The sequence below is a fragment of the Oncorhynchus mykiss genome, chromosome 4 (assembly GCF_057628025.1).
Source record: "Oncorhynchus mykiss isolate SJ-2025 chromosome 4, ASM5762802v1, whole genome shotgun sequence".
Lineage (NCBI taxonomy): Eukaryota > Metazoa > Chordata > Actinopteri > Salmoniformes > Salmonidae > Oncorhynchus > Oncorhynchus mykiss.
In genome coordinates, this window is record NC_143025.1 from 88,840,001 (window position 1) to 88,867,500 (window position 27,500).

At 45.3% G+C, this 27,500-nt stretch overlaps 1 protein-coding gene across 4 annotated transcripts in view; it reads left to right on the forward strand.

The window, feature by feature from the left end:
- Window positions 1–27,500, forward strand: part of ino80 (INO80 complex ATPase subunit) — a 94,034-nt gene that overhangs the window by 11,881 nt on the left and 54,653 nt on the right. For 3 of the 4 annotated variants that reach the window (XM_090233238.1, XM_090233239.1, XM_090233237.1), the window contains exons 11-24: window positions 2,746–2,941; window positions 3,132–3,199; window positions 5,529–5,741; window positions 5,883–5,963; window positions 7,085–7,180; window positions 8,754–8,956; window positions 11,189–11,273; window positions 15,600–15,717; window positions 17,567–17,652; window positions 19,216–19,383; window positions 23,097–23,236; window positions 24,908–24,975; window positions 25,095–25,188; window positions 25,361–25,550. In XM_090233238.1, the coding sequence (XP_090089364.1) occupies window positions 2,746–2,941; window positions 3,132–3,199; window positions 5,529–5,741; window positions 5,883–5,963; window positions 7,085–7,180; window positions 8,754–8,956; window positions 11,189–11,273; window positions 15,600–15,717; window positions 17,567–17,652; window positions 19,216–19,383; window positions 23,097–23,236; window positions 24,908–24,975; window positions 25,095–25,188; window positions 25,361–25,550 (1,806 nt within the window). Of the gene's footprint in view, window positions 1–2,745; window positions 2,942–3,131; window positions 3,200–5,528; window positions 5,742–5,882; window positions 5,964–7,084; window positions 7,181–8,753; window positions 9,025–11,188; window positions 11,274–15,599; window positions 15,718–17,566; window positions 17,653–19,215; window positions 19,384–23,096; window positions 23,237–24,907; window positions 24,976–25,094; window positions 25,189–25,360; window positions 25,551–27,500 lie in introns of all 4 variants that reach the window. The other variant, XM_090233240.1, reaches the window with a different exon arrangement.

Below are 27,500 nucleotides of genomic sequence, written 5' to 3' on the forward strand. Positions count from 1 at the left end.
GATGTAACACACACTGCTGTACCATCAGAAACATGACGAGTTACCTTCCTGCAGGATAATGCTCTGATGTGACACACACTGCTGTACCATCAGAAACATGACGAGTTACCTTCCTGCTGTATAATGCTCTGATGTAACACACACTGCTCCTACCACGTCAGAAACATGACGAGTTACCTTCCTGCCGTATAATGCTCTGATGTAACACACACTGCTGTACCATCAGAAACATGACGAGTTACCTTCCTGCCGTATAATGCTCTGATGTAACACACACTGCTCCTACCACGTCAGAAACATGACGAGTTACCTTCCTGCCGTATAATGCTCTGATGTGACACACACTGCTGTACCATCAGAAACATGACGAGTTACCTTCCTGCAGGATAATGCTCTGATGTAACACACTGCTGTACCATCAGAAACATGACGAGTTACCTTCCTGCCGTATAATGCTCTGATGTAACACACACTGCTGTACCATCAGAAACATGACGAGTTACCTTCCTGCCGTATAATGCTCTGATGTAACACACACTGCTGTACCATCAGAAACATGACGAGTTACCTTCCTGCAGGATAATGCTCTGATGTAACACACACTGCTGTACCATCAGAAACATGACGAGTTACCTTCCTGCCGTATAATGCTCTGATGTAACACACTGCTGTACCATCAGAAACATGACGAGTTACCTTCCTGCCGTATAATGCTCTGATGTAACACACACTGCTGTACCATCAGAAACATGACGAGTTACCTTCCTGCCGTATAATGCTCTGATGTAACACACACTGCTGTACCATCAGAAACATGACGAGTTATCTTCCTGCCGTATAATGCTCTGATGTAACACACTGCTGTACCATCAGAAACATGACGAGTTACCTTCCTGCCGTATAATGCTCTGATGTAACACACACTGCTGTACCATCAGAAACATGACGAGTTACCTTCCTGCCGTATAATGCTCTGATGTAACACACACTGCTGTACCATCAGAAACATGACGAGTTACCTTCCTGCCGTATAATGCTCTGCTGTAACACACACTGCTGTACCATCAGAAACATGACGAGTTACCTTCCTGCAGGATAATGCTCTGATGTAACACACACTGCTGTACCATCAGAAACATGACGAGTTACCTTCCTGCCGTATAATGCTCTGATGTAACACACCTGATTCTACTTGTCACTTGGTTAGCTGAATCCGGTGTGTTACAGTAAAGTTGGAGTAAAAGCCTGCACATCCAGAAGCTCTCCAGTAGGGTTGGTCACCCCTCCACCACGTAAACAAACGCCTAGGGATCTCCCTAAAATCAATTCAGAAAATAAACAGATCAAAACGAATGCTGAAACTCTGTCAAGGATTTAACCCTCCCTCTCTCTCTACCTGTCTCCCTCTCTCTCTACCTCTCTCTCTACCTGTCTCCCTCTCTCTCTACCTGTCTCTCTCTCCCTCTACCTGTCTCTCTCTCTCTCTACCTGTCTCTCTCTCTCTACCTGTCTCTCTCTCTCTCTCTACCTGTCTCTCTCTCTACCTGTCTCTCTCTCTCTACCTGTCTCTCTCTCTCTACCTGTCTCTCTCTCTCTCTACCTGTCTCTCTCTCTCTCTACCTGTCTCTCTCTCTCTCTACCTGTCTCTCTCTCTCTCTACCTATCTCTCTCTCTCTCTACCTGTCTCTCTCCCTCTCTACCTGTCTCTCTCTCCCTCTCTACCTGTCTCTCTCTCCCTCTACCTGTCTCTCTCTCTCTCTACCTGTCTCTCTCTCTCTCTACCTGTCTCTCTCTCTCTCTACCTATCTCTCTCTCTCTCTACCTGTCTCTCTCTCTCTCTACCTGTCTCTCTCCCTCTCTACCTGTCTCTCTCCCTCTCTACCTGTCTCTCTCTCTCCCTCTCTACCTGTCTCTCTCTCCCTCTCTACCTGTCTCTCTCCCTCTCTACCTGTCTCTCTCTCTCTTTACCTGTCTCTCTCTCTCTTTACCTGTCTCTCTTTACCTGTCTCTCTTTACCTGTCTCTCTCTCTCTTTACCTGTCTCTCTCTCTAACTGTCTCTCTCTCTCTACCTGTCTCTCTCTCTCTACCTGTCTCTCTCTCTCTACCTGTCTCTCTCTCTCTACCTGTCTCTCTCTCTCTACCTGTCTCTCTCTCTCTCTACCTGTCTCTCTCTCTCTCTCTACCTGTCTCTCTCTCTCTCTACCTGTCTCTCTCTCTCTCTACCTGTCTCTCTCTCTCTCTACCTGTCTCTCTCTCTCTCTACCTGTCTCTCTCTCTCTACCTGTCTCTCTCTCTCTACCTGTCTCTCTCTCTCTACCTGTCTCTCTCTCTCTACCTGTCTCTCTCTCTCTACCTGTCTCTCTCTCTCTACCTGTCTCTCTCTCTACCTGTCTCTCTCTCTACCTGTCTCTCTCTACCTGTCTCTCTCTCTACCTGTCTCTCCCTCTCTACCTGTCTCTCCCTCTCTGCCTGTCTCTCCCTCTCTGCCTGTCTCTCCCTCTCTGCCTGTCTCTCTGTCTGCCTGTCTCTCTGTCTGCCTGTCTCTGTCTCTCTCTCTCTACCTCTCTCTGTCTCTCTCTACCTCTCTCTGTCTCTCTCTCTACCTCTCTCTCTCTCTACCTGTCTCTCTCTACCTGTCTGTCTCTCTGTCTGCCTGTGTCTGTCTGCCTCTCTACCTCTCTCTCTCTCTCTCTCTCTCTACCTGTCTCTCTCTCTCTACCCGTCTACCTGTCTCTCCCTCCCAGGCGAAGCGTCAGCAGCGTAAGCTGAACTTCCTGATCACCCAGACAGAGCTGTACGCCCACTTCATGGGGGGCAAGGGTCCCGGAGAGGAGGATGGGGGAGAGGAGGACATTCTCAACAAGCTGGACGACACCAACTCTCACAGGCAGATGACCATCGGGGAAGGGTTGACGGTCAACGTTGGACAGGAGGACTATGGTAATGGATGTTACTATACATATTCCGGTTACTTCATTTTAAATCTCAATAGCCAAGTCTAATCGTGATTGATTATTGATTGGATCTCAAGCGTTTCCTCCTTTCTTTTTTTTTGCACTTGATTATGAAGAGAGGAACGTTACCATTTTGTAGTGCAGTTGTAACAGTGTTGAATTGTTGTTTGTCTCAGATAGTGAATACTACAAGTCTCAGGCCTTAAGGAAAGCTAAAGAAGCCTACGAGATACACCAGGCCAGAGTAAGTACCAGAAATACCTCCAGATATACCATACCTCCAGATATACCATACCTCCAGATATACCTCCAGATATACCATACCTCCAGATATACCATACCTCCAGATATACCTCCAGATATACCTCCACATATACCTCCACATATACCTCCAGATATACCTCCAGATATACCATACCTCCAGATATACCTCCACATATACCTCCACATATACCTCCACATATACCTCCAGATATACCTCCACATATACCTCCACATATACCTCCAGATATACCTCCAGATATACCATACCTCCACATATACCTCCACATATACCTCCAGATATACCTCCACATATACCTCCACATATACCTCCAGATATACCTCCACATATACCTCCACATATACCTCCACATATACCTCCACATATACCTCCACATATACCTCCAGATATACCTCCACATATACCTCCACATATACCTCCACATATACCTCCACATATACCTCCAGATATACCTCCACATATACCTCCAGATATACCTCCAGTTATACCTCCAGATATACCTCCACATATACCTCCAGATATACCTCCACATATACCTCCACATATACCTCCAGATATACCTCCACATATACCTCCAGATATACCTCCAGTTATACCTCCAGATATACCTCCACATATACCTCCAGATATACCTCCACATATACCTCCAGATATACCTCCACATATACCTCCACATATACCTCCACATATACCTCCACATATACCTCCAGATATACCTCCAGATATACCTCCAGATATACCTCCACATATACCTCCAGATATACCTCCACATATACCTCCAGATATACCTCCACATATACCTCCACATATACCTCCACATATACCTCCAGATATACCTCCACATATACCTCCAGATATACCTCCAGATATACCTCCAGATATACCTCCACATATACCTCCAGATATACCTCCACATATACCTCCAGATATACCTCCACATATACCTCCAGATATACCTCCACATATACCTCCAGATATACCTCCACATATACCTCCAGATATACCTCCACATATACCTCCAGATATACCTCCACATATACCTCCACATATACCTCCAGATATACCTCCACATATACCTCCAGATATACCTCCACATATACCTCCACATATACCTCCACATATACCTCCAGATATACCTCCAGATATACCTCCACATATACCTCCAGATATACCTCCACATATACCTCCACATATACCTCCACATATACCTCCAGATATACCTCCACATATACCTCCACATATACCTCCAGATATACCTCCAGATATACCATACCTCCACATATACCTCCACATATACCTCCAGATATACCTCCACATATACCTCCACATATACCTCCAGATATACCTCCAGATATACCTCCACATATACCTCCACATATACCTCCACATATACCTCCACATATACCTCCAGATATACCTCCAGATATACCTCCACATATACCTCCACATATACCTCCAGATATACATCCAGATATACCTCCAGATATACCATACCTCCAGGTATACCTCCAGATATACCTCCAGATATACCATACCTCCAGATATACCTCCAGATATACCTCCACATATACCTCCAGATATACCTCCACATATACCTCCACATATACCTCCACATATACCTCCACATATACCTCCACATATACCTCCAGATATACCTCCACATATACCTCCAGATATACCTCCACATATACCTCCAGATATACCTCCACATATACCTCCAGATATACCTCCACATATACCTCCAGATATACCTCCAGATATACCTCCACATATACCTCCACATATACCTCCAGATATACCTCCACATATACCTCCACATATACCTCCACATATACCTCCAGATATACCTCCACATATACCTCCACATATACCTCCAGATATACCTCCAGATATACCATACCTCCAGATATACCTCCAGATATACCTCCACATATACCTCCAGATATACCTCCACATATACCTCCACATATACCTCCACATATACCTCCACATATACCTCCACATATACCTCCACATATACCTCCACATATACCTCCACATATACCTCCACATATACCTCCACATATACCTCCACATATACCATACTTCCAGATATACTTCCAGATATACTTCCAGATATACTTCCAGACATACCTCCAGATATACCTCCAGATATACCTCCAGATATACCTCCAGATATACCTCCAGATATACCTCCAACACCCAGAGAGACATGTAGACTCAACATGGAACAACGATTCGATTCCCATCGTTCTCAAAATAAGACGGTCCACTTTCCCCCCCCCTTTAGACACGTCTCTTTGACGAGGAGGCTAAGGACAGTCGCTGTGCCTCCCTGCACCAGGCCAGTGGGGGGTCGGGGTCAGGGTTCGGGGAGAGCTACAGCCTGTCTAACCCTTCTATCCAGGCCGGAGAGGACATCCCCCAGCCAACCATCTTCAACGGGAAATTGAAGGGATACCAGCTGAAAGGCATGAACTGGCTGGCTAACCTCTACGAACAGGTAAACGCAAGCTTCAAAATATCAACTTCTCATTGATTGTTGGTCTGTGCTGCTCCCCCCCCTCATCACCCACACCTGTTATGGTCCCAGTACTGTCAGTTTTCTCAGTCGTGACATCCCATCCTGTCTCCCTCTCTGTAGGGTATCAATGGTATCCTAGCGGATGAGATGGGCCTGGGGAAGACTGTTCAGAGCATCGCTCTGCTGGGTCACCTGGCTGAGGTAAGCAGCACACCTGAGTCAAATACTTGTTTTCGTTTACCTGGTCTCTTCCAAACCTTTGTACTTGGCATGCAGAAGTCGTAAAGTTTCATTGTAAGTCAAAAAATGTGTTGTATATTATTGTCGTTTTTTTTATTACGGGGGGCGATTGTTGATGAATCATGTGAATGGGAACACTCCAGCTGTATCCATGGACCCCAAGGTGTTTTAAGTGACAAGGAGGGGAAATGGAATTATGTTTTGGGGATTTGAAGCCCTCTCTCTAGAACACCATGTCCCACAGGAAGACATGTTTCACAGTTTAGTGTTTCCTGTTTTTCGCACGCACACACACACACACACACTGTCTGTACAGCTAAACGTTTGAGGGACACACAATTCAGTCCCATTCCCTAACCCATACTTTTACCATCACCCTAACCTTAACCCAAAACCTAACCCTAGCTCCTAAACCTAACCCAAAACCTAACCCTAGCTCCTAACCCTAGCTACTAAACCTAAACCAAACCCTAGCTCCTAAACCTAACCCTAGCTACTAAACCTAACCCAAAACCTAACCCTAGCTCCTAAACCTAACCCTAGCTCCTAAACCTAACCCTAGCTCCTAAACCTAACCCAAAACCTAACCCTAGCTCCTAACCCTAGCTCCTAAACCTAACCCTAGCTCCTAAACCTAACCCAAAACCTAACCCTAGCTCCTAAACCTAACCCCAGCTACGAAACCTAACCTTAGCTCTTAACCCTAAACCTAACCCTGTCTCCTAACCCTGTCTCCTAACCCCTAAACCTAACCCCTAAACCTAGCTCCTAAACCCAACCCTAGCTCCTAAACCCCTAAACCTAACCCCTAAACCTAGCTCCTAAACCTAACCCTGTCTCCTAACCCCTAAACCTAACCCCTAAACCTAGCTCCTAAACCCAACCCTAGCTCCTAAACCCCTAGAAATTGCATTTGACCTTGTGGGGACTAACAAAATGTCCCCGGTTTGTCAAATGTTTGTTTGTTTACTGTTGTTTTGGGGACTTCTGGTCCCCACAAGAATAGTTAAACACGTCCACATGCATACATACCTGTCGTGATGACTGACTGACTGAGTGTGTCTCTGTCCTGTCTTCTGCAGCGTGACAACATCTGGGGTCCGTTCCTCATCATCTCTCCTGCCTCCACACTGAATAACTGGCACCAGGAGTTTACACGCTTTGTCCCCAAATTCAAGGTGAGACATCGGGATCCTACTGTTGCTCTGACACCGTCAGCTGTTCTGACACCGTCAGCTGTTCTGTCCATCAGCTGTTCTGTCCATCAGCTGTTCTGTCCATCAGCTGTTCTGTCCATCAGCTGTTCTGTACCGTCAGCTGTTCTGTCCGTCAGCTGTTCTGTCTATCAGCTGTTCTGTCCATCAGCTGTTCTGTCCATCAGCTGTTCTGTCCATCAGCTGTTCTGTCCATCAGCTGTTCTGTACCGTCAGCTGTTCTGTCCGTCAGCTGTTCTGTCCATCAGCTGTTCTGTCCATCAGCTGTTCTGTCCATCAGCTGTTCTGTCCATCAGCTGTTCTGTCCCGTCAGCTGTTCTGTACCGTCAGCTGTTCTGTCCGTCAGCTGTTCTGTCCGTCAGCTGTTCTGTCCATCAGCTGTTCTCTCGTCAGCTGTTCTCTCGTCAGCTGTTCTGTCCTCAGCTGTTCTCTCGTCAGCTGTTCTGTCCGTCAGCTGTTCTGTCCGTCAGCTGTTCTGTCCATCAGCTGTTCTGTCCGTCAGCTGTTCTGTCCATCAGCTGTTCTCTCGTCAGCTGTTCTCTCGTCAGCTGTTCTGTCCGTCAGCTATTCTGTCCATCAGCTGTTCTGTCCGTCAGCTGTTCTGTCCATCAGCTGTTCTGTCCATCAGCTGTTCTGTCCGTCAGCTGTTCTCTCCAGCTCTCTCCTTTCGTTAAACTTTTCAGCCTATTGGTTCTGCCTCTGTGTTAATTGACTGTATATATTGACTGTATATATTGACTGTGTATGCTATGTTGTGTGAGGGGAAAATGCATCACAACACCCTGTATAGTCTGAAGGTGTGAGAACCGGTGGTTGCTTAGGTGCCTTATTCCGAGTGTCCTTTAGGGGGCAGCATAGTATTATATGACTTATGGTAACTATGAATCAGAGGCATGGTATTTTACCACACACACACACACACACACACCCTCCTCCATATACGCCGACTTTTACTGCAAAACCATCATTGTTGGACGTTTTTCAGAAGACAGTAAATCAACAGTTTCACCATGGTGATGAGGTGTTAACAAACATCTGATAAGTATCAGTTCCCGAGGAACGAGACCAGGCGGAGAAACTGACCCGGCAACAATGGACGACACACACACACACACACAAACACACACACACACACACACAATGGAGCCTCAGCCAGTATTTGTGTTGAGGGATTCATTATGGTCCCGTCGCATAGTTTAACATAACGTCTCATATCAACAATCCATGTTGAGTCAAGAGTTGAAATGTTTTCTCACTAAAACAATAACATACTTTAAAAAAAAAATGTTTTTAAGAAAGTGACCTTTAATTGTTCCTTTCTACTGGAGAAAGTCAGAAGGTTAAAATTGTAACTTTCTGTTGTGATAAAATAACTATATTATATTAGAAACTAGAAGTTCTACACAGACTTAAGTATCTAAACTCCTTTTTTTTTAGATCTGACTCAATGATTACTAGACCTCCCTTGAGAAAATAAACTTGAGCAGATTCACATATTATATTCATTTATTAACCCTTTGTGCCGTTTGTCCCTCAGGTCCTGCCGTACTGGGGGAACCCTCACGACCGCAAAGTGATCAGGAAGTTCTGGAGCCAGAAAACCCTGTACACCCAGAATGCTCCGTTCCACGTGGTGATCACCAGTTACCAGCTGGTGGTTCAGGATGTCAAGTACTTCCAGAGGGTCAAGTGGCAGTACATGGTTCTAGATGAAGCCCAGGCCCTAAAGAGCAGCACCAGGTAAACCCTGACCCCTAGACCCAGTACATGGTTCTAGATGAAGCCCAGGCCCTAAAGAGCAGCACCAGGTAAACCCTGACCCCTAGACCAGGAATCATCAACTCGCCAGTCATTGGACAATTGTTTTATCGGGTGCTTGGTAAACAACAGGTGAAAAGGTGACTTCCCAACAATGCAGAGAGAAACAATGAGAGAAATAATAACACAAGGAATAAATATACAATGAGTAACATTAACTTGGCTACATACACAGGGTACAGTACTGAGTCAATGATAACTATATACACAGGGTACAGTACTGAGTCAATGATAACTAGATACACAGGGTACCAGTACTGAGTCAATGATAACTATATACACAGGGTACAGTACTGAGTCCATGATAACTATATACACAGGGTACCAGTACTGAGTCCATGATAACTATATACACAGGGTACCAGTACTGAGTCCATGATAACTATATACACAGGGTACCAGTACTGAGTCCATGATAACTATATACACAGGGTACAGTACTGAGTCAATGATAACTAGATACACAGGGTACCAGTACTGAGTCAATGATAACTATATACACAGGGTACCAGTACTGAGTCCATGATAACTATATACACAGGGTACCAGTACTGAGTCCATGATAACTATATACACAGGGTACCAGTACTGAGTCAATGATAACTATATACACAGTGTACAGTACTGAGTCAATGATAACTAGATACACAGGGTACCAGTACTGAGTCAATGATAACTATATACACAGGGTACCAGTACTGAGTCAATGATAACTATATACACAGGGTACCAGTACTGAGTCAATGATAACTATATACACAGGGTACAGTACTGAGTCAATGATAACTATATACACAGTGTACAGTACTGAGTCAATGATAACTAGATACACAGGGTACCAGTACTGAGTCAATGATAACTATATACACAGGGTACCAGTACTGAGTCAATGATAATTTGGCTATATACACAGGGTACCAGTACTGAGTCAATTATAACTTGGCTATATATACCGAGTCGACGTGCGGGGGTACCGAGTCGACGTGCGGGGGTAAATTGACTAGGCAGTAGGATAGATAATAAACAGTGGCAGCAGCATACAAACTATGCAGACAGTCTGGGTAGCTATTGGTTAACTAGTAGTGTTTATGGCTTTGGGTTAGAAGCTGTTCAGTGTCCTGTTGGTTTCCAGACTTGCTGTGCGGTAGCAGAGAGAACAGTCTATGAGGAGTCTTTGAACATTTTTAGGACCTTCCTCTGACACCGCCTGGTATAGAGATCCTGGCAAGGAGCTCGGCCCCAGTGTTATACTGGGTTTTATGTATTATCCTCTCTAGCACCTTGCGTTCGGATGCCAAGCAGTTGTCATAGCAAACGGTGACGCAGCCAGTCAAGATGCTCTCGATGGTGCAGCCGTAGAACTTTCGTAGGATTTTGCAGGCCCGTGTCGAGTCTTTTCAGCCTCCTGAGGGGAAAGAGGTTTTTGTCGTGCCCTCTTCACGACTGTGTTGGTGTGTGTAGACCATGATAATTCCTTTAGTGATGTGGACACCAACAAACTGTAAGTTTTCGACTTGCTTCACTACCTTCCCGTGAATGTGGACGTGCTCGGCCCTTCGTTTCCTGTAATCCATAATCAACTATTTTGTCTTGCGATTGCGCACCAGCTGTTGTTGACAAAGAGACACACCTCCCTACTTAACCTTACCAAAAGCTACCATTCGGTCTTGACGGATATAGAAAAATCCGGCTAGATGCATGTTGTCCTTGTTCAGCCATGACTCCGAGAAACACATAGGATATTAAAGTTCTTCAGGTCCCGTTGATAGGATGGTCTCGAACGGAGCTCGTCCTGTTTGTTCTCCAGTGACTGTACGTTCGCCAATAGAACGGATGGTAGAGGCAGTTTATTTACTCGTAAAGGCCTGCTCCGAGGTGAGCTGTCGTTTTCGGAAATACAATTCTTCATCCAAAAACAAGGTTAGTGATCGCTGTTCTGATGTTCTGGCGCGGCTTTCGGTCACAGGAAGCCGCGGCAGCTGAGATGGATCATCTCAGTTCAGAGGGTCAAGTGAGAGTACGTGGTGAACAGTAGCACCCGGAGCTGCTCTTTGTTGTCTCAAATGAGACCCGATTTTCCCCATCCAGTGCATTCGACGATGATGTATACTTCATGTAGTCCATTAAGTTTGCTTTGTGTCTCTGTGTTGACAGTGTTCGTTGGAAGATCTTGCTGCAGTTTCAGTGTAGAAACAGACTGTTGCTCACTGGAACGCCCATACAGAACACTATGGCAGAGGTGAGCGGTCTGTCTGTGTCTGTCGTCTGTCTGTGTGTCTCTCTGTCTGTCTCTCTTTTTATCTCTTTGTCGCTCTCTCCTTTTTCTGTCTCTCTCTGGCTGTCTCTCTCTCTGGCTGTCTCTCTCTCTGGCTGTCTCTCTCTCTGGCTGTCTCTCTCTCTGGCTGTCTCTCTCTCTATTTAATAAATGCTTTATGTCATGGGATAGGTGGTTACCACTGCTAAATCAATGTACAGTATATGTAGTATTACATAAATTAACAATATGTTTGAGCAACAATAATCATATATTTATCAACCAAAACAATTATACATAGTAAATAATATACACGAGAAAACAAACGGCAACACAGAATATACCAAATTGAATCGACTCTCTCTCTCGCTCTCTCTCTCTCTCTCTTTCCTCATAATCTATCGCTCTCCAATTCTCCCTCCCACTCACAGTTCAACTCAAAAAAGCTTTATTGGCATGGGAAATGTATGTTTACATTGTCAAAGCAAGTGAGACAGATGATAAACAAAATGTCAACAGTAAACATTACACTCACAAAAGTTCAGAAGGAATAGACATTTAAAATGTCATAAGTCTATATACGGTATTGTAACAATGTGCAAATAGTTAAACTTACAAAAGGGTAAATAAACAAACTTATATGGGTATAATACTTATTTTCCACCATAGTTTAAGTGTACCTATGATGAAAATTATAGGCCTCTCTCATCTTTTTAAGTGGGAGAACTTGCACAATTGGTGGCTGACTAAATACTTTTTTGCCCAACTGTGTGTGTGTGTGTGTATGTATGTGTGTGTGTGTGTGTGTGTGTGTATATATATATAATATATATATAATATATGTGTCTATATATGTGTGTGTGTATTTACGATGGTGTTTCATCTTCATTGGTTGACCTTGTGGCAACAGGTCACAAATAATTCTAGCTTTTTCAAGCAGAAATTTGCTTCCTGCAACACAAACTCAAAGTTCTGGGACACTGTAAAGTCCATGGAGAATAAGAGCACCCCCTCCCAGCTGCCCATTGCACTGAGGATAGGAAACTCTGTCACCACTGATATATCCACTATAATTGAGAATTTCAATAAGCATTTTTCCATGCTTTCCACCTGGCTACCCCCTACCCCGGTCAACAGCTCTGCACCCTCCACAGCAACTCGCCCAAGCCTTCCCCATTTCTCCTTCTCCCAAATTCAGATAGCTGATGTTCTGAAAGAGCTTCAAAATCTGGACCCCTACAAATCAGCCGGGCTAGACAATCTGGACCCTTTCTTTCTAAAATGATCTGCCGAAATTGTTGCAATCCCTATTACTAGCCTGTTCAACCTCTTTTCGTGACGTCTGAGATTCCCAAGGATTGGAAAGCAGCTGCGGTCATCCCCCTCTTCAAAGGGGGAGACACTCTAGACCCAAACTGCTACAGACCTATATCTATCCTACCCTGCCTTTCTAAGGTCTTCGAAAGCCAAGTTAACAAACAGATTACCGACCATTTCGAATCCCAGCGTACCTTCTCCACTATGCAATCTGGTTTCAGAGCTGGTCATGGGTGCACCTCAGCCATGCTCAAGGTCCTAAACGATATCATAACCGCCATCGATGAGAAACATTACTGTGCAGCCATATTCATCGACCTGGCCAAGGCTTTAGACTCTGTCAATCACCACATCCTCATCTGCAGACTCGACAACCTTGGTTTCTCAAATGATTGCCTCGCCTGGTTCAACTACTTCTCACATAGAGTTCATTGTGTCAAATCGAAGGGCCTGTTGTCCAGACCTCTTGCAGTCTCTATGGCGGTGCCACAGGGTTCAATTCTTGGACCGACTCTCTTCTCTGTATATATCAACGATGTCGCTCTTGCTGCCTGTGATTCTCTGATCCACCTCTACACAGACGACACCATTCTGTATACTTCTGGCCCTTCTTTGGACACTGTGTTAACAAACCTCCAGACCAGCTTCAATGCCATACAACTCTCCTTCTGTGGCCTCCAACTGCTCTTAAATACAAGTAAAACTAATTGCATGCTCTTCAACCGATCGCTGCCTGCACCTACCCGCCTGTCCAACATCACTACTCTGGACGGCTCTGACTTAGAATACGTGGACAACTACAAATACTTAGGTGTCTGGTTAGACTGTAAACTCTCCTTCCAGACCCATATCAAACATCTCCAATCCAAAGTTAAATCTAGAATTGGCTTCCTATTTCGCAACAAAGCATCCTTCACTCATGCTGCCAAACATACCCTCGTAAAACTGACCATCCTACCAATCCTCGACTTTGGCGATGTCATTTACAAAATAGCCTCCAACACCCTACTCAACAAATTGGATGCAGTCTATCACAGTGCAATCCGTTTTGTCACCAAAGCCCCATATACTACCCACCATTGCGACCTGTACGCTCTCGTTGGCTGGCCCTCGCTTCATACTCGTCGCCAAACCCACTGGCTCCATGTCATCTACAAGACCCTGCTAGGTAAAGTCCCCACTTATCTCAGCTCGCTGGTCACCATAGCATATCCCACCTGTAGCACACGCTCCAGCAGGTATATCTCTCTAGTCACCCCCAAAACCAATTCTTTCTTTGGCCGCCTCTCTTTCCAGTTCTCTGCTGCCAATGACTGGAACGAACTACAAAAATCTCTGAAACTGGAAATACTTATCTCCCTCACTAGCTTTAAGCACCAACTGTCAGAGCAGCTCACAGATTACTGCACCTGTACATAGCCCACCTATAATTTAGCCCAAACAACTACCTCTTTCCCAACTGTATTTAATTAATTAATTTATTTTGCTCCTTTGCGCCCCATTATTTTTATTTCTACTTTGCACATTCTTCCATTGCAAAACTACCATTCCAGTGTTTTACTTGCTATATTGTATTTACCTTGCCACCATGGCCTTTTTTGCCTTTACCTCCCTTCTCACCTCATTTGCTCACATTGTATATAGACTTGTTTATACTGTATTATTGACTGTATGTTTGTTTTACTCCATGTGTAACTCTGTGTCGTTGTATATGTCGAACTGCTTTGCTTTATCTTGGCCAGGTCGCAATTGTAAATGAGAACTTGTTCTCAACTTGCCTACCTGGTTAAATAAAGGTAAAATAAAAATAAATAAATAAAAACTTGAACGAGGTCACTTGGGAATATTTCAATGTCATCTTGGTAAGCAACTCAGAGTATATTTGGCTTTGTGTTTTATCTCCCAGTCTCTGTTGGAAAGCAGACTGAACCAGGTTTTCATCTAGGATTTTGCCTGTGCTTAGCTCTATGCTGTTTCTTTTTATCCGAAAAAAAAAAACTTGCTTGTCCTTGCCGATGACAAGTATACCCATAACATGTTGCAGCCACCACCATGCTTTAAAATATTAAGAGTGGTACTCAGTGATGTTTTGTGTTGGATTTGCCCCAAACATAACGGTTTGCATGATTTTTTAAAATATTTTTATTCTGTACAGTCTTCCTTTTCAGTAACGTTAGTATCACTTACGTAATTTACGTATTGTGGAGTAACCACAACATTGATCATTCCTCAGTTTTCTCCAATCACAGCCATCTGTTTTAAAGTCAGCATAGGCCTCATGGTGAAATCCTAGAGCGATTTCCTTCCTCTCTGGCAACTGAGTTAGGAAAGACTTCACCATGCTCAAAGAGATTATTAATTGTCTGCTTTTTTAAAATATATTTTTTTACCCATCTACCAATAGATGTCGCCCTTTGCGATGCATTGGAAAACCATCCCTGGTCTTTGTGGTTACATCTGTTTCAAATTCACTGCTAGACTGAGGGACCTTACAGATAATTATTTGTGTGGGGGTACAGAGATGAGGTAGTCATTCAAAAATCATGTTTAACACTATTATTGCACACAGAGTGAATTAATGCAACTTATTATTTGACTTGTTAAGCACATTTTTACTCCTGATCTTTATTTAGGTTTGCCATAACAAATAGAATAAATACTTATTGACTCCAGACATTTTAGCTTTTCTTAAAAAAAAAAACTATGTTCAAATTTCTAAAAACATAATGACACTTTGACATTATGGGGTATTGTGTCTAGCTAGGCCAGTGACGCGAAGTCTAAATTTGAAAACGTTTTAGATTCAGTCTGTAAAACAACAAAATGTGGAATGAGTCGAGTGGTATGAATACTTTCTGAAGGCACTGCATATCTCTCTCTCTCTCTCTCTCTCTCAATTCAAAGAGCTCTTTATCTCTGTCTTTCTGTCTCTGTCTTTGCATTTCTCTCTGTCTGTTTGGTAGAGATGCTGACTGTTATTATTTCCTGTCTCAGTTGTGGGCCCTGCTCCATTTCATCATGCCTACGTTGTTTGACTCTCACGAGGAGTTTAATGAATGGTTCTCTAAAGACATCGAGAGCCATGCAGAGAACAAGTCTGCCATCGACGAGAGTGAGTACACTACACAACCTTTCTTCGAAGATTTCGTTTCAGACTTGTTGATTTTTAAATATCTACTTTAGAAGTACTCTAATCAGCTGTTTATTTCTGCTTTTTATGAAGTGATTGATTTGTAGCTGACATTTGTTGTTGTTGTTTAGACCGGCTGACTGTGTTGTTGAGACCGGCTGACTGTGGTGGTGTTGTTGAGACCGGCTGACTGTGGTGGTGTTGTTGAGACCGGCTGACTGTGGTGGTGTTGTTGAGACCGGCTGACTGTGGTGGTGTTGTTGAGACCGGCTGACTGTGGTGGTGTTGTTGAGACCGGCTGACTGTGGTGGTGTTGTTGAGACCGGCTGACTGTGGTGGTGGTGGTGTTGTTGAGACCGGCTGACTGTGGTGGTGGTGGTGTTGAGACCGGCTGACTGTGGTGGTGGTGTTGTTGAGACCGGCTGACTGTGGTGGTGGTGTTGTTGAGACCGGCTGACTGTGGTGGTGGTGTTGTTGAGACCGGCTGACTGTGGTGGTGGTGTTGTTGAGACCGGCTGACTGTGGTGGTGGTGTTGTTGAGACCGGCTGACTGTGGTGGTGGTGGTGTTGAGACCGGCTGACTGTGGTGGTGGTGTTGTTGAGACCGGCTGACTGTGGTGGTGGTGTTGTTGAGACCGGCTGACTGTGGTGGTGGTGTTGTTGAGACCGGCTGACTGTGGTGGTGGTGTTGTTGAGACCGGCTGACTGTGGTGGTGGTGTTGTTGAGACCGGCTGACTGTGGTGGTGGTGTTGTTTAGACCGGCTGACTGTGGTGGTGGTGTTGTTGAGACCGGCTGACTGTGGTGGTGGTGTTGTTGAGACCGGCTGACTGTGGTGGTGGTGGTGTTGAGACCGGCTGACTGTGGTGGTGGTGGTGTTGTTGAGACCGGCTGACTGTGGTGGTGGTGTTGTTGAGACCGGCTGACTGTGGTGGTGGTGTTGTTTAGACCGGCTGACTGTGGTGGTGGTGTTGTTGAGACCGGCTGACTGTGGTGGTGGTGTTGTTGAGACCGGCTGACTGTGGTGGTGGTGTTGTTGAGACCGGCTGACTGTGGTGGTGGTGGTGGTGTTGTTGAGACCGGCTGACTGTGGTGGTGTTGTTGTTTAGACCGGCTGACTGTGGTGGTGTTGTTTAGACCGGCTGACTGTGGTGGTGTTGTTTAGACCGGCTGACTGTGGTGGTGTTGTTTAGACCGGCTGACTGTGGTGGTGTTGTTTAGACCGGCTGACTGTGGGGGTGTTGTTTAGACCGGCTGACTGTGGGGGTGTTGTTTAGACCGGCTGACTGTGGTGGTGGTGGTGTTGTTTAGACCAGCTGACTGTGGTGATGGTGGTGTTGTTTAGACCGGCTGACTGTGGTGGTGGTGGTGTTGTTTAGACCGGCTGACTGTGGTGGTGGTGGTGTTGTTTAGACCGGCTGACTGTGGTGGTGTGGTTTAGACCAGCTGACTGTGGTGGTGTTGTTTAGACCGGCTGACTGTGGTGTTGTTTAGACCGGCTGACTGTGGTGGTGGTGGTGTTGTTTAGACCAGCTGACTGTGGTGGTGGTGGTGTTGTTTAGACCGGCTGACTGTGGTGGTGTGGTTTAGACCAGCTGACTGTGGTGATGTTTAGACCGGCTGACTGTGGTGGTGGTGGTGTTGTTTAGACCAGCTGACTGTGGTGGTGGTGGTGTTGTTTAGACCGGCTGACTGTGGTGGTGTTGTTTAGACCAGCTGACTGTGGTGGTGGTGGTGTTGTTTAGACCGGCTGACTGTGGTGGTGTTGTTTAGACCGGCTGACTGTGGTGGTGTTGTTTAGACCGGCTGACTGTGGTGTTGTTGTTGTTTAGATCAGCTGTCCAGGCTCCATATGATCCTGAAACCCTTCATGTTGAGGAGGATCAAGAAGGACGTGGAGAACGAGCTCTCTGACAAGGTACTGACTGACCAATTACACAGTTATAAGTTATATATCACTTTAGAGGTTTCTGTTCTTCAATATCCTCTCTATCGTCTCTCCTTTCCTACCTCAGTATCCTCTATCGTCTCTATCGTTTCTCCTTTCCTATCTATCGTCTCTCCTTTCCTACCTCAGTGTCCTCTCTATCGTCTCTCCTTTCCTATGTATCGTCTCTCCTTTCCTACCTCAGCACCCTCTATCATCTCTCCTTTCCTACCTTAGCATCCTCTCTATCGTCTCTCCTTTCCTACCTCAGTATCCTCTCTATCGTCTCTCCTTTCCTACCTCAGTATCCTCTCTATCGTCTCTCCTTTCCTACCTCAGCATCCTCTATCGTCTCTCCTTTCCTACCTCAGTATCCTCTCTATCGTCTCTCCTTTCCTACCTCAGTATCCTCTCTATCGTCTCTCCTTTCCTACCTCAGTATCCTCTATCGTCTCTCCTTTCCTACCTCAGTATCCTCTCTATCGTCTCTCCTTTCCTATCTATCGTCTCTCCTTTCCTACCTCAGTATCCTCTATCGTCTCTCCTTTCCTATCTATCGTCTCTCCTTTCCTACCTCAGCATCCTCTCTATCGTCTCTCCTTTCCTATCTATCGTCTCTCCTTTCCTACCTCAGTATCCTCTATCGTCTCTCCTACCTCAGTTTTCTACACTATTTATTCCCCCAGGCAGGCGTTTCTGCTTTCATCACCCTAGTCCTCGGGCACCCACATCTGTCTCCTTTCCTTCCTTCCATACCTAGACTAGCAGCTGCCAGATGTTTCCAGATCGTTTTGACAAGTACCTGTATTTCACCTCCTCTTCCTCCTCTGACTCCTCTTCCTCTGATAGATAAGGATGGTTACTGTTTCTGTATCTCACTATACCCTCTCTTCCTCTGATAAGGATGGTTACTGTGTTCCTGTATCTAACTATACCCTCTCTTCCTCTGATAAGGATGGTTACTGTGTTCCTGTATCTCACTATACCCTCTTCCTCCTCTGACTCCCCTTCCTCTGATAGATAAGGATGTATCTCACTATACCCTCTCTTCTCTAAGGATGGTTACTGTTTCTGTATCTCACTATACCATCTTCCTCCTCTGACTCCTCTTCCTCTGATAGATAAGGATGGTTACTGTTTCTCTATCTAACTATACCCTCTCTTCCTCTGATAAGGATGGTTACTGTGTTCCTTTATCTCACTATACCCTCTTCCTCCTCTGACTCCTCTTCCTCTGATAGATAAGGATGTATCTCACTATACCCTCTCTTCTCTAAGGATGGTTACTGTTCCTGTATCTCACTATACCCTCTCTTCCTCTGATAAGGATGGTTACTGTGTTCCTGTATCTCACTATACCCTCTCTTCCTCTGATAGATAAGGATGGTTACTGTGTTCCTGTATCTCACTATACCCTCTCTTCCTCCTCTGACTCCTCTTCCTCTGATAGAGAAACAGTAACCATCCTTATCTATCTAACTATACCCTCTCTTCCTCTGATAGATAAGGATGGTTACTGTGTTCCTGTATCTCACTATACCCTCTCTCTTACAGATTGAGATCCTAACATACTGCCAGTTGACGTGTAGACAGAGGCTGCTCTACAGAGCTCTGAGGAACAAGATCTCCATCGAGGATCTTCTCCAGTCGTCTATGGGCTCATCTCAACAGGCTCACAGTACTACCTCATCCCTTATGAACCTAGTCATGCAGTTCAGAAAGGTACCAATCATCTCCTTAGTACCAGGCTATAGCACAACATGTTACATACAGCAGGTTTAGTACCAGGGACCATCCCAGTATCACCATACTCATTAGTATGGTTTAGTACCAGGGACCATCCCAGTATCACCATACTCATTAGTATGGTTTAGTACCAGGCTATATCACAACATGTTACATACAGCAGGTTTAGTACCAGGCTATATCACAACATATGTTCCATACAGCAGGTTTAGTACCAGGCTATATCACAACATATGTTCCATACAGAAGGTTATAGTACCAGGCTATATCACAACATGTTACATACAGCAGGTTTAGTACCAGGGACCATCCCAGTATCACCATACTCATTAGTATGGTTTAGTACCAGGCTATATCACAACATGTTACATACAGCAGGTTTAGTACCAGGGACCATCCCAGTATCACCATACTCATTAGTATGGTTTAGTACCAGGCTATATCACAACATGTTACATACAGCAGGTTTAGTACCAGGGACCATCCCAGTATCATCATACTCATTAGTATGGTTTAGTACCAGGGACCATCCCAGTATCACCATACTCATTAGTATGGTTTAGTACCAGGCTATATCACAACATGTTACATACAGCAGGTTTAGTACCAGGGACCATCGCAGTATCACCATACTCATTAGTATGGTTTAGTACCAGGCTATATCACAACATGTTACATACAGCAGGTTTAGTACCAGGGACCATCCCAGTATCACCATACTCATTAGTATGGTTTAGTACCAGGCTATATCACAACATGTTACATACAGCAGGTTTAGTACCAGGGACCATCCCAGTATCACCATACTCATTAGTATGGTTTAGTACCAGGGACCATCCCAGTATCACCATACTCATTAGTATGGTTTAGTACCAGGGTCCATCCCAGTATCACCATACTCATTAGTATGGTTTAGTACCAGGCTATATCACAACTTATGTTCCATACAGCAGGAACATACCAGTACCGGGCTATATGACAACATGTTACATACAGCAGGTTTAGTACCAGGCTATATCACAACATATGTTACATACAGCAGGTTTAGTGCCAGGCTATATCACAACATATGTTACATACAGCAGGTTTAGTACCAGGCTATATCACACAATATTTTACATACAGCAGGTTTAGTACCAGGCTATATCACAACATATGTTCCATACAGCAGGTTTAGTACCAGGCTATATCACAACATGTTACATACAGCAGGTTTAGTACCAGGCTATATCACAACATATGTTCCATACAGCAGGTTTAGTACCAGGCTATAGACTGGTATCATCACAGTCCTAGTAAGTACTATAATTATAGACTGGTATCATCACAGTCCTAGTAAGTACTATAATTATAGACTGGTATCATCACAGTCCTAGTAAGTACTATAATTATAGACTGGTATCATCACAGTCCTAGTAAGTACTATAATTATAGACTGGTATCATCACAGTCCTAGTAAGTACTATAATTATAGACTGGTATCATCACAGTCCTAGTAAGTACTATAATTATAGACTGGTATCATCACAGTCCTAGTAAGTACTATAATTATAGACTGGTATCATCACAGCCCTAGTAAGTACTATAATTATAGACTGGTATCATCACAGTCCTAGTAAGTACTATAATTATAGACTGGTATCATCACAGCCCTAGTAAGTACTATAATTATAGACTGGTATCATCACAGTCCTAGTAAGTACTATAATTATAGACTGGTATCATCACAGCCCTAGTAAGTACTATAATTATAGACTGGTATCATCACAGTCCTAGTAAGTACTATAATTATAGACTGGTATCATCACAGTCCTAGTAAGTACTATAATTATAGACTGGTATCATCACAGCCCTAGTAAGTACTATAATTATAGACTGGTATCATCACAGCCCTAGTAAGTACTATAATTATAGACTGGTATCATCACAGCCCTAGTAAGTACTATAATTATAGACTGGTATCATCACAGTCCTAGTAAGTACTATAATTATAGACTGGTATCATCACAGCCCTAGTAAGTACTATAATTATAGACTGGTATCATCACAGCCCTAGTAAGTACTATAATTATAGACTGGTATCATCACAGCCCTAGTAAGTACTATAATTATAGGCTGGTATCATCACAGCCCTAGTAAGTACTATAATTATAGACTGGTATCATCACAGCCCTAGTAAGTACTATAATTATAGACTGGTATCATCACAGCCCTAGTAAGTACTATAATTATAGACTGGTATCATCACAGTCCTAGTAAGTACTATAAATATAGACTGGTATCATCACAGCCCTAGTAAGTACTTTAAATATAGACTGGTATCATCACAGCCCTAGTAAGTACTATAATTATAGACTGGTATCATCACAGCCCTAGTAAGTACTATAATTATAGACTGGTATCATCACAGTCCTAGTAAGTACTATAATTATAGACTGGTATCATCACAGTCCTAGTAAGTACTATAATTATAGACTGGTATCATCACAGTCCTAGTAAGTACTATAATTATAGACTGGTATCACAGTCCTAGTAAGTACTATAATTATAGACTGGTATCATCACAGCCCTAGTAAGTACTATAATTATAGACTGGTATCATCACAGCCCTAGTAAGTACTATAATTATAGACTGGTATCATCACAGCCCTAGTAAGTACTATAATTATAGACTGGTATCATCACAGCCCTAGTAAGTACTATAATTATAGACTGGTATCATCACAGTCCTAGTAAGTACTATAATTATAGACTGGTATCATCACAGTCCTAGTAAGTACTATAATTATAGACTGGTATCATCACAGCCCTAGTAAGTACTATAATTATAGACTGGTATCATCACAGTCCTAGTAAGTACTATAATTATAGACTGGTATCATCACAGTCCTAGTAAGTACTATAATTATAGACTGGTATCATCACAGCCCTAGTAAGTACTATAATTATAGACTGGTATCATCACAGCCCTAGTAAGTACTATAATTATAGACTGGTATCATCACAGTCCTAGTAAGTACTATAATTATAGACTGGTATCATCACAGTCCTAGTAAGTACTATAATTATAGACTAGTATCATCACAGTCCTACTAAGTACTATAATTATAGACTGGGTGGTTCTAGTCCTGGACGCTGATTCGCTGACAGTAATGATGTATCTAGTATTATAGACTGGGTGGTTCTAGTCCTGGATGCTGATTGGCTGACAGTAATGATGTATCTAGTATTATAGCCTTGGTGGTTCTAGTCCTGAATGCTGATTGGCTGACAGTAATGATGTATCTAGTATTATAGACTGGGTAGTACTAGTCCTGAACGCTGATTGGCTGACAGTAATGATGTATCTAGTATTATAGACTGGGTGATTCTAGTCCTGAACGCTGATTGGTTCGGCCGGGGGAAGAGACCTTCATTGTAAATAAGAATATTAGATCAAGGTTAAAATAAAAATTTTAAAAAATGTGTTTTTAAATTTTATCCAACGACATCCCCAGTACTGCTGGTAATGTTCAACCTGGTCATGAACCTGGTGTCCCAGGTCTAAATGGAGAGGAAGCGGTGGAAAGATTTTGTCATTTGAGGGCCCTAATAAGGATAAGTGTTGTTATCTGTAGCTTGGTTCCTCTGGAGGTTTCTTCCTGCTCTAGGTGGTTCAGTATGAGTAGTGTGTTCTCTACTTCCTGTAGGTCTGTAACCACCCGGACCTGTTTGAGCGCCAGGAGACTCGTTCTCCCTTCCACATGTCACTGAGACCCTACGTCATGTCCAAGTTCCTCTACCGCCACGGACTCACACACACCACCACACACACACACAGCAGGAACAAGTGAGTAACATAGTATAATCAGTGCTTGTCCAATGGGACGGTAATGGCTGGTGGTGTTGAATTGTTAGATTATGATGTAGAAGACAATGAGAGGGGTTTTTGTTGTTCTCGGACAACCATGTTCATAGAATCCTTCTCTCTCTCTCTCTCTCTCTCTCTCTGTCTTTCCCCCTCTCTGTCTCTCTCTCTCTCTGTCTCTCTCTCTCTGTCTCTCCCCCTCTCTGTCTCTCTCTCTCTCTCTCTCTGTGTCTCTCCCCCTCTCGGTCTCTCTCTGTCTCTCTCTCTGTCTCTCTCTCTCTCTCTCTCTCTGTGTCTCTCTCTCTCTCTGTCTCTCTCTCTCTCTCTGTGTCTCTGTGTCTCTCCCCCTCTCTGTCTCTCTCTCTCTCTCTCTCTCTGTGTCTCTCCCCCTCTCTGTCTCTCTCTCTCTCTCTCTCTCTCTCTGTGTCTCTCCCCCTCTCTGTCTCTGTCTGTCTCTCTTTGTCTCTCTGCCTCTGTCTCCCTGTCTGTCTCCCTGTCTGTCCCTCTGTCTGTCCCTCTGTCTGTCCCTCTGTCTGTCCCTCTGTCTGTCCCTCTGTCTCTGTCCCTCTGTCTCTGTCCCTCTGTCTCTGTCCCTCTGTCTCTGTCCCTCTGTCTGTCTGTCCCTCTGTCTCCCCCTCTGTGTGTCGCCCCCTCTCTGTGTGTCTCTCCCTCTCTGTGTGTCTCTCCCTCTCTGTGTGTCTCTCCCTCTCTGTGTGTCTCTCCCTCTCTGTGTCTCTCCCTCTCTGTGTGTCTCTCCCTCTCTGTGTCTCTCCCTCTCTGTGTGTGTGTCTCCCCCTTTCTCTGTGTGTGTCTCCCCCTTTCTCTGTGTGTGTCTCCCCCTCTGTGTGTGTGTCTCCCCCTCTGTGTGTGTGTCTCCCCCTCTGTGTGTGTGTCTCCCCCTCTGTGTGTGTGTCTCCCCCTCTGTGTGTGTGTCTCCCCCTCTGTGTGTGTGTCTCCCTCTCTGTGTGTGTGTCTCCTCCTCTCTGTGTGTGTGTCTCCTCCTCTCTGTGTGTGTGTCTCCCCCTCTCTGTGTGTGTCTCCTCCTCTCTGTGTGTGTGTCTCCTCCTCTCTGTGTGTGTGTCTCCTCCTCTCTGTGTGTGTGTCTCCTCCTCTCTGTGTGTGTGTCTCCCCCTCTCTGTGTGTGTGTCTCCCCCTCTCTGTGTGTGTGTCTCCCCCTCTCTGTGTGTGTGTCTCCCCCTCTCTGTGTGTGTCTCCCCCTCTCTGTGTGTGTGTCTCCCCCTCTCTGTGTGTGTCTCTCCCCCTCTCTGTGTGTCTCTCCCCCTCTCTGTGTGTCTCTCCCCCTCTCTGTGTGTGTGTCTCCCCCTCTCTGTGTGTGTCTCTCCCCCTCTCTGTGTGTCTCTCCCCCTCTCTGTGTGTGTGTCTCTCCCCCTCTCTGTGTGTGTGTCTCTCCCCCTCTCTGTGTGTGTGTCTCCCCCTCTGTGTGTGTGTCTCCTCCTGTCTGTGTGTGTGTCTCCCCCTCTCTGTGTGTGTCTCTCCCCCTCTCTGTGTGTGTCTCTCCCCCTCTCTGTGTGTGTCTCTCCCCCTCTCTGTGTGTGTCTCTCCCCCTCTCTGTGTGTCTCCCCCTCTCTGTGTGTCTCCCCCTCTCTGTGTGTCTCCCCCTCTCCGTGTCTCCCCCTCTTTCTCCTCTCTCAGGGTGCTCCAGGTTCTACTGTCTCCCTTCTCTCCTGATCATATCCACCAGTCCCTCTTCCACAGGAAAGGTAAGTGACTACCCTCTTCATTCTTTCACATCAGTATAGATGAAGGAAACTTCTTACTTTATTGTTTAGAGCCCTCTGCCTCCTCGTCCGTCTACAAACCAGTGTTTATCCTCCTCAAGGTGATCAGGAAGGAAGTTGTTTCTCCTTCCTGCGTTTCATCGACGTTTCGCCGGCAGAGATGTTTAACGTCATGCTGCAGGGCACTCTGGTCAGGTAGGTGTCCATGACAACGCAGTTTGTCAACAGGGTCTGTGGATGTTGAAAAACGTCCTCGTGTTCACAAACGTCAACCGTTCTGGAATGAACTATGAAGCTAATTGCCATCTACATTATGTTTTGTTTTCGAGGTTGTTTTAATCACACTCTCCTCTCTCTCCTGTTCCAGGTGGTTAGCTCTGTTTCTCTCCCTGAAGGCAGCGTACCGGCTCTACCAGAGACGCATGTGGGGCCTGGAAGAGGAGGAGGGTGGAGGGAGCGGGAGGCCCAGGAGTCAGTGTCTCTCTCGGAGGGGTCTGATCCTCTGGCTGGACCGGCCTACTGCTTTCCCCAACACACACACAAGCACAGTGTTACAGGTGAGACACACACACACCTCAAGTCTTTCCTCTGCCTCTACTTTGTGCCAGTCAGCCTCCACTCTTTCCTCTCTCTCTGCCTCTCTACTTTGTGCCAGACAGCCTCCACTCTTTCCTCTCTCTGCCTCTCTACTTTCTACCAGTCAGCCTCCACTCTTTCCTCTCTCTCTCTGCCTCTACTTTCTGCCAGTCAGCCTCCACTCTTTCCTCTCTCTGCCTCTCTACTTTCTACCAGTCAGCCTCCACTCTTTCCTCTCTCTCTCTGCCTCTACTTTCTGCCAGTCAGCCTCCACTCTTTCCTCTCTCTGCCTCTCTACTTTCTACCAGTCAGCCTCCACTCTTTCCTCTCTCTCTGCCTCTACTTTCTGCCAGTCAGCCTCCACTCTTTCCTCTCTCTCTGCCTCTACTTTCTACCAGTCAGCCTCCACTCTTTCCTCTCTCTGCCTCTCTACTTTCTACCAGTCAGCCTCCACTCTTTCCTCTCTCTCTCTGCCTCTACTTTCTACCAGACAGCCTCCACTCTTTCCTCTCTCTGCCTCTCTACTTTCTACCAGTCAGCCTCCACTCTTTCCTCTCTCTCTCTGCCTCTACTTTCTGCCAGTCAGCCTCCACTCTCTCTGCCTCTCTACTTTCTACCAGTCAGCCTCCACTCTTTCCTCTCTCTCTGCCTCTACTTTCTGCCAGTCAGCCTCCACTCTTTCCTCTCTCTGCCTCTACTTTCTACCAGTCAGCCTCCACTCTTTCCTCTCTCTCTGCCTCTACTTTCTGCCAGACAGCCTCCACTCTTTCCTCTCTCTCTGCCTCTACTTTCTGCCAGTCAGCCTCCACTCTTTCCTTTCTCTCTGCCTCTACTTTCTGCCAGTCAGCCTCCACTCTTTCCTCTCTCTGCCTCTACTTTCTGCCAGTCAGCCTCCACTCTTTCCTCTCTCTCTGCATCTACTTTGTGCCAGTCAGCCTCCACTCTTTCCTCTCTCTCTGCCTTTACTTTGTGCCAGTCAGCCTCCACTCTTTCCTCTCTCTCTGCCTCTACTTTGTGCCAGTCAGCCTCCACTCTTTCCTCTCTCTCTGCCTCTACTTTGTGCCAGTCTTCCTCCACTCTTTCCTCTCTCTCTGCATCTACTTTGTGCCAGTCAGCCTCCACTCTTTCCTCTCTCTCTGCCTCTCTACTTTGTGCCAGACAGCCTCCACTCTTTCCTCTCTCTCTGCCTCTACTTTGTGCCAGTCAGCCTCCACTCTTTCCTCTCTCTCTGCCTCTACTTTGTGCCAGTCTTCCTCCACTCTTTCCTCTCTCTCTCCCTCTCTACTTTGTGCCAGTCAGCCTCCACTCTTTCCTCTGCCTCTCTTTGTGCCAGTCAGCCTCCACTCTTTCCTCTCTCCATGCCTCTACTTTCTACCAGACAGCCTCCACTCTTCCTCCCTCTCTCTCAAGCTCCGTTTTCTCTGGAACCTGATGCAAAGGGGCAGTTTAAGCTGGTCCACATTCTGCACCTAAAGAACCAGAGGAGAGAGCTTGAACCATAATTTTGCCCCTAACAACCTCAGTCTCATCCTACCTTCACCAGGTCTCCCCTAACAACCTCAGTCTCATCCTACCTACCCCAGGTGTCCCCTAACAACCTCAGTCTAATCCTACCTTCCCCAGGTCTCCCCTAACAACCTCAGTATCATCCTACCTACCCCAGGTCTCCCCTAACAACCTCAGTCTCATCCTACCATCCCCAGGCTAATTCAAACAGTATCAGTCAGATATTCTTCATCGTAGGTTTCCCCTCTGGAATGGCTTCTCTAAGGAAGACAGAGATCCAGAGGGGGAGAGATGCTTCAGACACCCGGAGAACTGTTATTAACTTTGACCCGCCTCTCTTTTCTACACAATGAAAAACTGCAACCAGTTGACTGGTTTCCAGATGGTTTCATGACAGTGTCTGTACAGTTCAGATCCAGACTTTG